Here is a 13,932-nt window from a genome sequence, read left to right on the forward strand (position 1 = left end):
AACTGAAATTAGGGCTACTAGAATGAAACACGGTTAGCTTATTTTATGATTTCCTATTACATAAAGGGAGAGATTTCAAAAGGTTGCTATAATCAGTATAGCACAAAAAGACGTCATGCTTTTTAGAAACAGGAATAAAAGCAAAGTGAAATCACTGTGTTATCTTTACTAATATTTTTGATTTCCCTATGTATTTAAAACATCAATTTCTTGTTTTTCCCAGAATCAAACACTGACGGGGTCCCTCCACTCTCTTTTTCTCATCTTCCTTCACTCCTCTTCCCCTTTCTTTTCTTTCTTTACTTTCTCTTTCGTTCTCTTCCCTCCTCGGTTACTCCTCCCTTCCCTTCCCTTTTTCTTTCCCTTTCTTCCCCTTTAAATATGTGAAAAGTAATTAGCACATCCTGATTTATCTTGAGTAATACATTTTTGGCTGAAATTTTGCCTAAGGATCCAGGCCAGAAACAAGAGTTTATGCAAAGTCGATTGGGACATGACTTGATTTCTGAGTCACAAAATTTAAGCCCGTATAATTGCAGAACTCCACCTACAAGAGTTGGATCTGATAAATGCCTCAGGTGGAAACACTGGGATATAAGAAAAAGGAAAGTGAGAAAGCTGCCCCAGAGATGCCTAGACTAAAGACCATCTCTGGTAGTCAGTCTTAAAAATGTGTTGATTCCCCAAGCCCCTCCTCTCCCTAACTCCAGGGATTCTGGAATCATTTACCAGGAGGACGCCCAGTCACTTGGCAGCATGCTCAATCTCCGTGTTTACCATAAGCCTATAAAAAATGTTAGTGAGCAGGCAGTGATGTTCAGTGCCGCTAATTACTGGTGGCCACCTTCAAACCCAGCTCCAAAGGTTTTCCCCCTCCAATTACCATCAGTTTCAGATTTTCATTTTTACCATGAAGGCCCTAATGTCAAACTGACCAAGCAAAAGGAATGTGCACAGATTTTGCGTGAGAAGCACATGGCCCTGGAGTCTGCTATCTAGGCCTTGCTTTCCCTCTGGGACTAGGGCAAAGAAGTAAAATATATTTTTTTTACTACTCTTAAAGGGGTGTCTGGAAGTGAGCACACCTGTTCAATAGCATCACCAGGTCAGATGCAAAGAAAGGAGAGCAGCATAGGCAAGAGCCACAGACTTGGGCGGCGCCTGTGGCTCAAAGGGCAAGGGCGCTGGCCACATACACCTAGGGTGGCCGGTTCGAACCCAGGCCGGGCCTGCTAAGCAACAATGACAACTGTAACCAAAAAAAAAAAAAAAAAAAAATAGCCAGGTGTTGTGGTGGGCACCTGTAGTCCCAGCTACTTGGGAGGCTGAGGCAAGAGAATCGCTTAAGCCCGAGAGTTTGAGGTAGCTGTGAGCTGTGATGTCACAGCACTCTGCCGAGGGCGACAAAATAAGGCTCTGTCCGAAAAAAAGTATGAAGGGTTCTGGTCGGGGGCCGACCTCAGTTTTCTCTTCTGTGAAATGGAGATAATACCCCCTGTGTCACAAAGACTAACAAAGGCACCTCTTGTGGAATGCCTGGGACACAGTATGTCCTCAACAGTCACTGGCTCCCCCATGCCCCAGAGACTTTGCTAACCTGAACTGAGAAAAATTCTGTTAATTCCCAACTTCACATTAGGTATTCAGCTAAATAGTAATAAAGCATCTAAAATGTCATCAGTCCATAAGACTTATTTGGGAAAAGCTGCTCTTTGAATTAGGGGGTCCATTTTCTCCCTTTTTTCCCCATTAAAGCCCAATATTCTTTCAGTTGGCCAATTTTAACTCACACGGGACAACGCTTTCATAATGGACTAGCTATGACTTATTAATTCCACCCAAAGAAAACTGGAACTGTAAATTAATTATGGAGCACTTATTTCCCAAGTGCTGGGGTAAGCATTTTCCATGTCTTTATACCTCCTTTAATCCTAAAAATCCTATAAGGCAGATGCTGTCATTAGCCCCCATTTTACAGATTTTAAAGCAAAGGGACTTTTAATAACCCAGGTGACACAGTCAGTACAGGGCAGAGCTCAGTCACAAGCCTGGGCAGAGGGTGTCTGAGCTTACCACTATATACATGCACCAGCTCCTCTTTCCAACCAAGGGTTTATCTAAGGCGACAAATACTCAAATGATAAAATTTTTGAAATTTCCTCAGGATCTAAATTTCCACAGCTGTATTAGAATTGTAAAAGCCATCTCCTTATTTCAAAGGAGAATCTAAAACTATCACCATATTTCAAAAAAGAAAAAAAAATCAATTGTTTCCCCAAACTTCTCAGCCAGTCCTCCTTCAGGAATTTGGGGTTTTCCCCTGCCTCCTATTGGTCTCAGGTAACAGCTATTTTATAATCATTTCATAATCGTGAGTCGTGGTCTCAAAGGTCTCAACTGGGAAACCACAGACTATCACCCGTCAGTACTAATGAGAGGAAAAAGGCACAGCCAAACTTCCAACTCGATTCACCAAAATTCCTGAAAAACATAAAATAAACCAGGCGAACTCCACTCGAGCTTCGAGGGAGCCGTAACGGGAAGACTCGCCCCGGTCGCGCACCGAGGGCTGCGGTTCCGGAGTGCGGCCAGCGCGAAGGGGCGGCCCCCACGTGCCCACATGCCCGCCCTCGGGCGCAGCGGTTTGGGAAGCCGGGAATGGAAGCCTGTGTTTTCAATTCCCAGGAGAAAGAACCCGAGCTTCCTACGCAGCTGATGTCAATTGGTTTATACAAAAGAAAAAAGAAATCTAAAAAGTGCACGCGGCAGCGCAGTGGACGCCGAGGTGGGCGCCGGGGGCGGACGGAGGCTGCTGACCACAGGGTGGTCAGGGTGGTCTCCTGCCCGCTCGCCTTCGCCACAACCTCCGGCCCGGGGCCAAGGCGGCCAGCTGCGTGCAGCCCCTGGAGCCAGCGGCCATCGGGCTTCCCTCGCCGCGTCCAGTCTCCCGGGGACGCGCCGGGCGCCGCGCCACACTTATGCCCCAAAGGATGGCCTCGTCCCGGACTCCACGGGAAGGTGATGCGGCGCCCGAGGGGACGGCGCGGGCCCTTAGCCCACAGTCAAGTGGGCAGTCCTGGCGTCTCGGAGCCGGCCGCTCGCCCCTACCGGGGACCGGGAATGGCCCCGGCGCGCCCGGAGCTCCGCGCCCACCTGGAGCCGCCTCCGCCGGCGCGCTGCTCGCAGCCTCACCTCCCGCCGCAGCCTCCTCTTCCGCAGCCATTGCAGGAGCCACCCGGCCGGCTCCGCAGCCCCGGGGCTGCAAGCATGGAGGAGCCTCGGGGCCCCTTGCCGTGGCCCAGGCGGCCCCCGGAGCAGGGGCGCGGAGACCCGCGGGGCTCTGCCCGGAGCCGCGGCGGCCGCCACTGCAGCCCCGGGGCGCGCAGCCGTCGCCACCTCGCCGCCCGGCCGGCCGCAGCCACGGAGCATGCGGACTGGGGCTCCCCGCCCGCCGGTCTGCGCGCCGCGGGGCTCCGGGCTGGAGCCGGGGACCCGGGCGCTGGGCGGGGCCGCGAGCGGGCACCGCCCCGCCGACCCCTCCGGCGAGAGGCGATGTGCTGAGGGGTGGCTGAGGCTTTCTAGAAACCGGCCTATTGAAAACAGGCTTCCAAGATCGTACTAAGCCTTTTTGTCTGAGTGTTCCGGAGAGTGGAGTTGTAGCCACTTGGGGGAAAAGGCAAAGGATGAAAGAAGCTCAAAGCCTGGTGGAGTAGCGGAGGGCGCAGGTGGGGCGTGCTGGAAGAGCGACTTCCCGGACCCCTTTTCTGCCTCGAGAGGGGCTTACCTGCAGAGACGAGATGCCGGTGACAGAGAGAGGGTCACCGAGGAAGCCGTTTTGCCTCCTGGAACAGTTGTGTAAACCCAGAAGCAAGATCCTTTGGGGATCACTGGACGGCCCTACATCCTATGATGACGCTTCTAGAATACATTGGTTCACTCCCCTCCCACGGGTCTCTAGCCTGATTCTTTGGTTACAGTTTGCCTAGTTGAAGTAGTAGAGGAAAGGAACAGCAGAGAAAACACCGAGGTTTTGCGTCAACCAGCTAAACCCTTCCTACAAGGACTCCGTTACAGCGTCTGAGTAGCCGCCTGTGCGCCCAGAGGACGGAGTCTGGGCGAGGGCTGCAAGTGCGCTCCAAGCAGAAGTCGGCATGAGGGCAGAAAACGGTTGCAGGCTCAGGAAAGGACTGCAACTTTACGCAGCCAGAGGTAGAGCAAAGTGCTAAAAACTGTACTGCCCTCAGAAACAGACACCAAGACACATCCCTTCTCAAAACCGTTCTTCAAACATTTCACTGCTAGCTTTGACTTGGAACTCCAAACCCAATTGTACCAACACCAATTTCTGCTTGCAGCTCAGAAAGGGCTTGATGATGAAGCAGAATTGCTGAGACCTTGGCTAAAATGCACACAACAGCCTTTTCCCCTTTATCATCTCACTGCACCTCAAACAACCGCTGAATTCCTGTTATCAGTATGGAAACAGAGGTTCAGAGACGATGAGTACTTAGGCCGAATCACTCAGTAGATGGTAGACGCCAGACCGTGACAGTCAGGTCTCCTCCTCAGGAGTTGGAATGATGGTGTCCAATAAGCTTGCCTGTGAATCACTGCGCTCCTCGTTTCTTAGAAAAGATGATTCACTTCCAGCGGAAGCCTGAAAGCGAGAAAGGAGGACTCCAGAATCCAAAATACTGAAGCAGAAAGTGTAACGCCCACGCAAAGCTGAAGCCTAGGATTCTGTGGGGCAAATAACTCTCAGATGTGATCCCCCGAGGTTTACGTTTAAATCCTCCTTGCTGTTTTGTTGTTTTTTTCCTTTATGTTCTAGAGCTTTGCTTTCTAAGACATGTTTTAATGGTGGTGTTTTTTTAATAGTTATGTGCCCCACAGGATAAGGCAGAGGTAGAGGGCCACACAGTATCTTGCCAACTAGCTAAGAAGGTAATCTCTTATTTCCAAGCAGTGATTTTTTAATACTTATCCTTTGGAAAAATGTGAAAAAAGTGACTTGAGACCTGATTTGCAGAATGCACGTGTGCAGTTCCTTCTGGTCAACACCATTCCCCTGCCAAAAGCCCAGGAGAGCAGCCTTGCTCTCCAGGAATCATTGCTTACACTTGAGTGAATTTTGTTTATTATTTTTTATTTTATTTCTTTTTTGTAGAGACAGAGTCTCACACTATCACCCTTAGTAGAGTGCTGTGCCATCATACAGCTCATAGCAACCTCCAACGACTGGGCTTAGGCGATTCTCTTGCCTCAGCCTCCCGAGTAGCTGGGACTACAGGCACCCGCGACAATACCCAGCTATTTTTTTGTTGCAATTTGGCCGCGGCCAGGTTTGAACCCGCCACCCTCGGTATATGGGGCGGGCACCTTACCCATTGAGCCACAGGTGCCGCCCAGTTTGTTTATTTTGTTTCACTGCCAAGTACTCAGGCAAGAACAGTGCTATTTTAAAGATGGAGCAAAGATCCTTTGGTCCACCTGGAATGAGGAACCATTGCCTCACAAACTATAAACTCCTATCCTTTCCAGCTTCCTGCTGGGATTGCAACAGTATAATTTAGTTTGGGGTTCCCTTAGGGCCACTTAGATGTTTTATTTCATCCAGGACAAAAAGAAAAATACATGTGCTTTGGATGTAAAGCTACTTTTCCCAATGATGCATAAAAATAATTGCCGACTACCCATCAGTGAGCTCCTAAGTGACTAGGGAAAATAATATTTAAAATTACCCTTCTTCCTACCCCACTTCTAGCATCCTGGGGAAGATGCTTGAATTTACTAAACATGTTGATGGGTGGGAGTGCAGTTTGGAGACATCGGGAAGCCAAAAGACCCCTCTGTGTTTAGAGCAAGAGAGAGACATACGGTGGGCTACTGGCATAAGAAAGATCAGCTTGAGCTTGGCATAAAAAGGGGGGAGAAGCAGAGAAGGTAATCGCAGGAGAGTACAGGCAAGGGAGAGGAGAGAACAAGAGAGGCGGTTAAGGAGGTGGGGGCAGCTGCTGGACGGGGTGGAAATTTGAGACCTTTTCAAAGGGTATTTAAGGAGTTTCACTGGATAATACAAGCCCTCTTACGGTGTTTCCCTGGAAAATAACAACTTCAACAAAAGCTACATCCTTTTCAATACTTTTGAAGTTCTTTGTGTGTTTTTATTAACAGTGCAAACATTTTGAGATTAGCTTTAGCTTTCATTTGTGAACAGATGAATGACTGCAATTTGCAGGTTGAAATTAAGGCAACCTGCAAATTGCAGTCATTCATCTGTTCACAAATATTTATTGAGCACCTACTATGTGCCACCAGGGCTGTAAGCATTGACTTTTATATTTTACTTACTGTACATCAATTTACTTTATATAGATGTTCTTATAGTAACCAATGAGCAGTTATTGTTTCCTGTTTCCCTTAGCTCAGCAGTTCCCAAAGTTCAGTGTGAACGAGAAGACACAGAATTTGGGTTGAGTAGGTTTGGAGACACATTCGAACCTTACTTCAAATAAGCACTTTAGTTGATACTGAAACGGTTGTCAAGTATTCTACTTTAGGAAATGCTGCTTTAAGTCGTCTAAATGAATTTTGTTTTTGCATGGGATATGCGTACACTTAGTGTATGCCTGGGAGGGGTGGGCAGTATTTCTACCAGCCAAAGACGCAAGTAGCAATACACCACAATTTCAAGAAAACTACAAGGAGGCAAATCTTAGGACAAGAATGAGGGAATAGCTGTGCAGATCTCTAATCTGTGGGGGGTCACTGCTTTGTTTATTTTTCCCATAAATTGTGTGTGTGTGTGTGTTAAAGTGTCAAGAGCTCAATTAATACATACTTTTGCAGGTTGTGGACACTTTTTTTTGAGTCCCATTATGTCATCCTTGGTAGAGTGCCGAGGCATTACAGCTCACAGCAACCTCAAACTCTCGGCCTTAAGCAATTCTCTTGCCTCAGCCGCCCAAGTAGTTGGGACTACAGACGCCTGCAGCAACACCCGGCTATTTTTTTGTTGTTGATGTAGTTGTTGTTGTTGTTCAGCAGGCCCAGGGCGGGTTCAAACCCACCAGCCCCGTTGTATGTGGCCCATGCCCTAACCACTGAGCTATGGACGCCGAGCCGGTTTTGGACACTCTTAAAGCATGCCTGGTGTTCCAGGTCCTTGCCAGTCCTCCCAATAGGTTGCTGTGAGCTATGATGCCACAGCACTCTATGCAGAATCATCTTCTCTGATGAATAAGGGGTAGGAGGGGTAGTGGAAACACTAAAAAGACCAAGACCTGGTCACTGGGCCACCCAGCTATCCTTTCTGTACATCAAGTTACAGACACCAACCCTATTCCTGAGACCCACCAAAGGACAAGAAACCTGAGATCCAAGAAGCTGAGCCGTGGTCTGGCACAGTGTTTTACAGGTGGGTCAGGAGAGATGTCAATGGACTAACGTTCAGTTTGTATGTAGGCGACGGCAGATGCAACAACAGAATCTAGGAGCAGTGGCTTCAGGTAAGAACCACTGCTCTAAAACTGTGTGGCACCCTTTTCATTACCTGGTAGCTTGTCAAGAAAAACCTAATTAGGTTCTGGTTTCAGGTGGCTGTGTGTTTTATGTGAGCCCCACTCCAGTACTAGGAATATGAATGAATCTTAATTAATTTCAAGTCAGTTGCTGGACAGGTACTGGCTTAGGAATGGGCAGGTAACGCACTCAGGGGCAGTAAAGTCTTACTCAGAATGCTCTTAAAAAGAGGGCACAAGAATTAGTTTGTTTCTTGAAGGCCCTACATGTGTGTTGATGCTTAGGAGTCTCTAGGCTGGGGCGGTGCCTGTGGCTCAAAGGAGTAGGGCGCTGGCCCCATACGCCGGAGGTGGCAGGTTCAAACCCAGCCCCAGCCAAAAACTGCAAAAATAAATAAATAAATAAATAAAAATCTCTAGGCTGGGTATGATGGCTCTCACCTATAATCCTAGTACTTTGGGAAGCCAAAGTGAGAGGACAACTTGAGTCCTGTAGTTCAAAACCAGCCTTTGTGACACAGCAAGACCCTCTCCATATTAAAAAAAATTAGCCAGTGTGGTGGCACACACACCAACACACCAACAAAGAGGCTGAGGTAGGAAGATCCTTTGAGCCCAGGAGTTTGAGGGTGCAGTGAGCTATAATGATGCCGCTGCACTCCAGCCTGGGCAACAGAGCCAGACCGTCTCAGGAAAACAAACTAACTAACTAAACTAAGAGTCTCTGTAGCAGTTTAGCTTCCCTGAGAAAACAAGACCAAGGACAAAGCCAACAGTCTGATGACCAAGTATAGAGATTAAAAGCAGGGTTTCACTATGTTGTCCATGCCACCCTAGAACTCTTAGGTTCAAGCAACTCTCCTCTGTCTCCTGAGAAGCTGGGACCACAGGCACGTGCCACACCAGCTCCCTTGGTAATGATTTTGAGAAGCTTAAGTGACCACCCTGGAAGCTTTCTACCTTGTGTCTTTTTTTTTTTTTTTTTGTAGAGACAGAGTCTCACTGTACCGCCCTCGGGTAGAGTGCCGTGGCATCACACGGCTCACAGCAACCTCTTAACTCTTGGGCTTACGCGATTCTCTTGCCTCAGCCTCCCGAGCAGCTGGGACTACAGGCGCCCGCCACAACGCCCGGCTATTTTTTGGTTGCAGTTTGGCCGGGGCTGGGTTTGAACCCGCCACCCTCGGCATATGGGGCTGGCGCCCTACTCACTGAGCCACAGGCGCCGCCCTCTACCTTGTGTCTTAATGTGACTTATCATTTTCATTATTGTTGAAGCCGTTTTTAGTCGTGTTTTCTGTCAACTATAGTCAAAAGTATGCAAAGTAGTAACTGTCACCGTGACCCCTTGTGTTCTGGGGTAGTGACGCACACGCTATGATTTGGGGTGGCAGGAATACTGGATGTGGATTCAAGAGCACTTTATGACCTGTGTTTTTACCATCACTCAGCCTCACGTTCACGAACATCTATCAAATGATGATAATTATGTTTATTTACAGAGTAGTTGGAAGAAATAAAATGAATAATGTTCAGTGAAGGCATTTTGTATACAAATACAGTAGAATCAGTAGATGCTTTGAATCAGTAGATGCTTTTGAAAGATAAATTTAGAGTTTTTGGGCCGCAACACCCAAATTGTGTCATTCCTTGTTTTCACTGTTCTGTCTTACAATGGCATTATTGAAATGACATCAGGGAACAGTTGGAACACAAGGCTGAATGGGATTCTACTGGCTCCCACTGGACTCACTGGAGAAAGTATTACTGTTATTACAACTGACTGTCAGCATCTTCCATGAAACAGGAGGTAATGGTACCCGGGCCATTTATATATTTCTATGCTGTTTTGAAGCATTTTCAATTTACTGCTTGCTATTTTGTTTTGACTAAGTGGGGTTGTGGTATGTAAGTTATATTCCCAGCAAGTACCTAAAATTATCATTTATGGCTTGTGTAGCAGTATGTTTTTAGCTGCAGATTTAAACAGACATTTTTAATGTAAACTTCAAATATTTATTTTATTCCTTGATGTGATTTTTCAAGTGTAAAAGTTATTTAGTAATTTACATTTACAAAATAGTCTTTCTTGAGTTTTGGATAAGAGCTATCCCAAAACTCAAAAATAAAACCAAGAAAACCTCACCAACAGAAATTTTGTAAACATAGTTTTTATTCTGTTCTTACCTTCAATGAAAAAGCCCTCAGGCCACCAAAACATTTTTTTGAAACTCAGTAAGTGAACACCAAACTCAATAGCCTGATGATTATTTTTCTAGACAATTGTTGGATTATATTGCTTTTAAAAAAATAGCTAAGATATATTTTTATTACTTTATCCCTTTTTATAGCAACAATATCCCCTGACATTTTTTCATAAAAATCTAAAGTATCTCTAGTAGTCCCAAGTATCTTATATTTATATTTGTTCTAAGTGTTTCACTAAGATTTTTCAGAAATAAGTGCACTTCTAAAGAGAAAATAAAATTTAAATAAAGACAAAGGGGAGATAATCATGGTTGTAGCAAAACAGTAATTTTCAATGTCCTGAATTTTAACAATTCAAAAAAAGAATGTGTTTAGTAGCCAGAGACTTCTACAGATTAAAATCTCAATTCATTTATTTGTGGATCATCAAAAGATAGATAGCTATTTCTTCTATCAATAGAGACTATCTAAAAGTTTTCTACAAAAAAAATCAAAAATAAATAATAATTAAAACTTAAAATATTTTAAAATTTAAAGATTTACACAAAGATATGCAGGTATTTAAAGAACAGAAAAATATGCTATTATAGACATAAATGAAACACTGCCTTAAACCTTTAGCAACCAAAGAATATTTTTAATATTCCACATTTGTTATTTTCCATTCAACTATGTAGCTTACTAAATCAGCTTTATCCTCCATTCAGAAGTGGCTGATTTATAAGCAATTCCTTATTTGCAAACAACACTGTGCTTCAACACATTTAAAGATTTAAAGCTATGTTAATAATAAATGCATACAAGAAAAATAACATAACTTGCTTTAATATAAAGGTTTTTAATAAAAAAGTCAAAGTCTACATTAAATCAGGAAATTGATAAATCTGAATTATACAAGCTTTCTATATACTTAGAAAAACCAAAAACACACAGTTTATAATAAAACTCTTTTAATTCAAAATAGAGTCTAATTTAAAGAAAATGTCATTATGCCCAGTTGATTAGATAGGGTTTTGTTATTTAAATTAAATGATTCACCTGAAATATGGGAAATGTATAATAGAGAAACTTCAGTGTCAAGGGTATCTGCAAATTATCTAGTTAATTTGCATCATGAATCAAATTCTCAGCTTCCAAAGGGCAGACACAGTCTTTAATTGCTTTTAGATAGGCACTTAAGAAATGCTTTTGATGAGGAGAAAACCCCAAAGATTATGAATCACTCTGTTAACTCCAGGGAAGAATGAGTCTTCAAAGTAAGATTTCAGAACTGCCTTTCCATCGCCAAGAAATTATAACTATTTCCAAGTTCCTTCTGATATTAAGAATGAGGGAAATCAAAACTAAAATGCTCTAGTTCTATCTAATTAAAAAGTGAACTTAGATAATTCAATTCCTTTACATCCATTTCAGTCTCTGTCAACTTGAATTAATGATATTTTCTGCACTAGAATGGTTGCCATTGTAGACAAGAGAATGTTGTACTTTCCTCATAGATTACCTACTCATGATCACGCCAGCAAAAACAGTCTTTTGTTCAAAAAAAGGGGTGATGTGGCAGGTGAGAAAATCTCATAAACTGCAGTAGAAATTCAAGATTTTTTTTTTAAATAAAGGCAGTTATGATTAGAAAAATTAGAGTTTAGTGAAACTGAAATAACCCTAGAGTTGTAATAGCTCTCTCTCCCAAATATTCAGTCACATGATCCAGACTGGAAAAATGGAGATGAACACATAGTAAGTACTCAATAAATACTTAAAAGAAACAAACAAAAAAAGTGTGTGTGTGTGTGGGGGGAGGGGCAGGACAGGATGGCCTCATTAAAACACTGTGGCGCTACCTAGCAGCAACATTTATAAAAGCTTTTTGTAGATTTGTGTAATGCTCCTATGCAATTCTTCCCCATTAGGAAGACATTCCTACAAATAAATCATCACTTTAGATTGTGATCACAGATCATTTGTAATGGTTATAATTATCGTATCTTTAACATATTTTGTCAATTAACAGTTCAGACAAATATCAGGCCATTCTTTGCTAAAGTATTATTCCTCAACTAGTACTTAAGAAATAAAAACCTCAGAGTTGTTTAAATTAGAATTAAAATACTGAGCTAGAAAAGATTATTTAATTCTTAGGGAAATACCCAAAGAATTTGATGCTGACATTAACCTCCAATCGCAACCCTGCTGCCAGCCTGCATTTACTTACTGTGTTCATTCCATCTATATCAACCACAGTGATGTAGCTAAACATGAACAATATTGCCCTTGAATAAGCTGACCTCGATCAAAGATCTGTCACGTCTGAATACAGCATTCCCACAGGAGTACCATTCTACTCAGTTGTGAACATCCGCTGTGTTTCAGGATCTTTGGTACATTTGGAGCATAAGAAAATAATGGCACAATAATACAAGTACTATCGAAGAAAACTTTTCATCCAAAGGAATAAAAGTTAACCAGCCATGATATGTTAACAACTTTCTAGAAAACCAAAGTAAATAGCATTTTGTTCTCTACAAGTCCATTTACATGATCAGAAGTTTGGCGTTTAAAAAAATAGTTTAATAAAAATACACTAGTTCTACAAGCAGCCTTTCATGGTCATTTCTTAAATTCAACTCATCATAATCAAATAAAATAATGCCATGTCCTCTTGTTAAAAAAGAAGTCCTCTTGTCACAAGAAAAGCAACTTTACTTTTTAGATAATATAGTACATCTCCCTATGTGTATACAGACTATGTATATAAAGGTCATCCGTATTTCTGAATGCAAAGTAAATATATTAGTGGAGTGCTTGAGTGAAGGTGTTAAACTTTCTGTTCTTATTATAAACCTGTCACTCCTTACTGTAGAGTTTGTGTAATAACTTGATGATGATAAATTCTACTTTTTAAAGAACCAGTGTATTTCTTTTAAAATTCCCGAAACTCATTACAGAAATTGTCATCATATGTATTCTACAGATGTCCAAACCAATAGGGCAAATGTTCTAACACCAACTATGGAAGATGGCTTTTACTGATTATGTAGACCCATAAGAATTGCAGTAAAACAGCAATACTGCAGTGTTACCCACAGGTGAGCCTATGTTGCTTTATATGATATGTGTTTCTCCTGAATTGATTAGAGGTGTTACAGTTCAAAGCCACGGCACACACGGGCAGAATGGACCTTAATATGCATGTAGGCAGTGCAGTTAGAAAGGGATATACTCTCCTTTTATTCCAGTACCTTCATATAATAAAGTTAACAAAAATAATAAAATATTAAAAAAAAAAAAGCCAGCTGGCACTGCCAACCAATTCCTGTAGTAGTCTTGGAAATCCTAATCCTGTAGAATTTCCTCTTTTAGTCGATAAGCACCACCGTCTTCAGGAGTATTTCAGTGTATTGTTATCTACGCCAAGCAAGCCTGGTGATGCAGCTACCTGAGTTCTCTTGTTTGTGGGCGAATGTGATCTTCATTCATAATTTCCCAGCTTTCATGTAGGTGGGGATAGAGCCACGTTGAGTCAACCCTTCAAATCTTTTATAGGTATAATTGAGAAAAACCCAGTCTTTGGATTTGTAATCCGGTTCTGTGGTATTTGGCACTATAAAGATAGAAATGTTAACCAAGAACAAGGGAATCTCATTAGTGACATGTCAGCACCTTCACAGACTTTCAACAACATAAGTTACACTGCAGATTGTCTTACCTGGTTGTAAAATATCAGATTCAGGGAAGTCATCAAAATTTGAAGTGTCATCAATGCTTTTGATTTCTATAGGAATTGCTGCTGGTCTTTCCCTATAGAAAGGTATTGAGCAGCCATGGTAACTTTTCTTGAACTTTCAAGTGTTCCAACAAATAATTCTATTTGCAAATTCTGCACGCTACTCCACAGGTATTACAGAGGCCAAGGAAATTTACTAAGGATTTGAGAATAGTTAAGTAGATTTCAAAATAGTTGAGTATAGTTTTTGTTAAAATTATTTTCATTTACTTAAATTTTTTTTATCTTCTTTGTATCAAGACATTCTCATGCTATGCTACTTTTTTTTTGCAACAGAATCTCAAGCTGTCACCATGGGTGGAGTGCTGTGGCATGATAGCTCATAGCAACCTCCAACTCTTCAAGTGATCCTCTTGCCTCAGTTTTTCCATTTTTAGTAGATATGGGGTCTCATCTTTTTGCTAGGCTGATCTCAAACCC

The 13,932-nt window shown here is 42.9% G+C and overlaps 2 protein-coding genes across 17 annotated transcripts in view; both read right to left on the reverse strand.

Moving 5' to 3' along the window:
* The window catches only part of BMAL2 (basic helix-loop-helix ARNT like 2), a 122,524-nt gene extending 118,677 nt beyond the window's left edge, over positions 1–3,847 (reverse strand). For 5 of the 11 annotated variants that reach the window (XM_053554073.1, XM_053554071.1, XM_053554070.1 and 2 more), the window contains exon 1: positions 3,154–3,454. In XM_053554073.1, coding sequence (XP_053410048.1) covers positions 3,154–3,223 — 70 coding nt within the window. In that variant the 5' untranslated portion in view covers positions 3,224–3,454. Of the gene's footprint in view, positions 1–3,153; positions 3,455–3,784 lie in introns of those variants that run through there. The other 6 variants (XM_053554072.1, XM_053554062.1, XM_053554064.1 and 3 more) reach the window with 3 other exon arrangements.
* Positions 3,848–9,675: 5,828 nt separating this feature from the next.
* Positions 9,676–13,932, reverse strand: part of STK38L (serine/threonine kinase 38 like) — an 86,124-nt gene continuing 81,867 nt past the window's right edge. For all 6 annotated transcript variants that reach the window (XM_053554076.1, XM_053554078.1, XM_053554075.1 and 3 more), the window contains 2 exons: positions 13,435–13,526; positions 9,676–13,329 (listed from right to left, as the gene is read on the reverse strand). In XM_053554076.1, coding sequence (XP_053410051.1) covers positions 13,202–13,329; positions 13,435–13,526 — 220 coding nt within the window. In that variant the 3' untranslated portion in view covers positions 9,676–13,201. The remainder of the gene's footprint in view (positions 13,330–13,434; positions 13,527–13,932) is intronic.

This window comes from Nycticebus coucang, chromosome 12 (genome assembly GCF_027406575.1).
Source record: "Nycticebus coucang isolate mNycCou1 chromosome 12, mNycCou1.pri, whole genome shotgun sequence".
Taxonomy (NCBI): domain Eukaryota; kingdom Metazoa; phylum Chordata; class Mammalia; order Primates; family Lorisidae; genus Nycticebus; species Nycticebus coucang.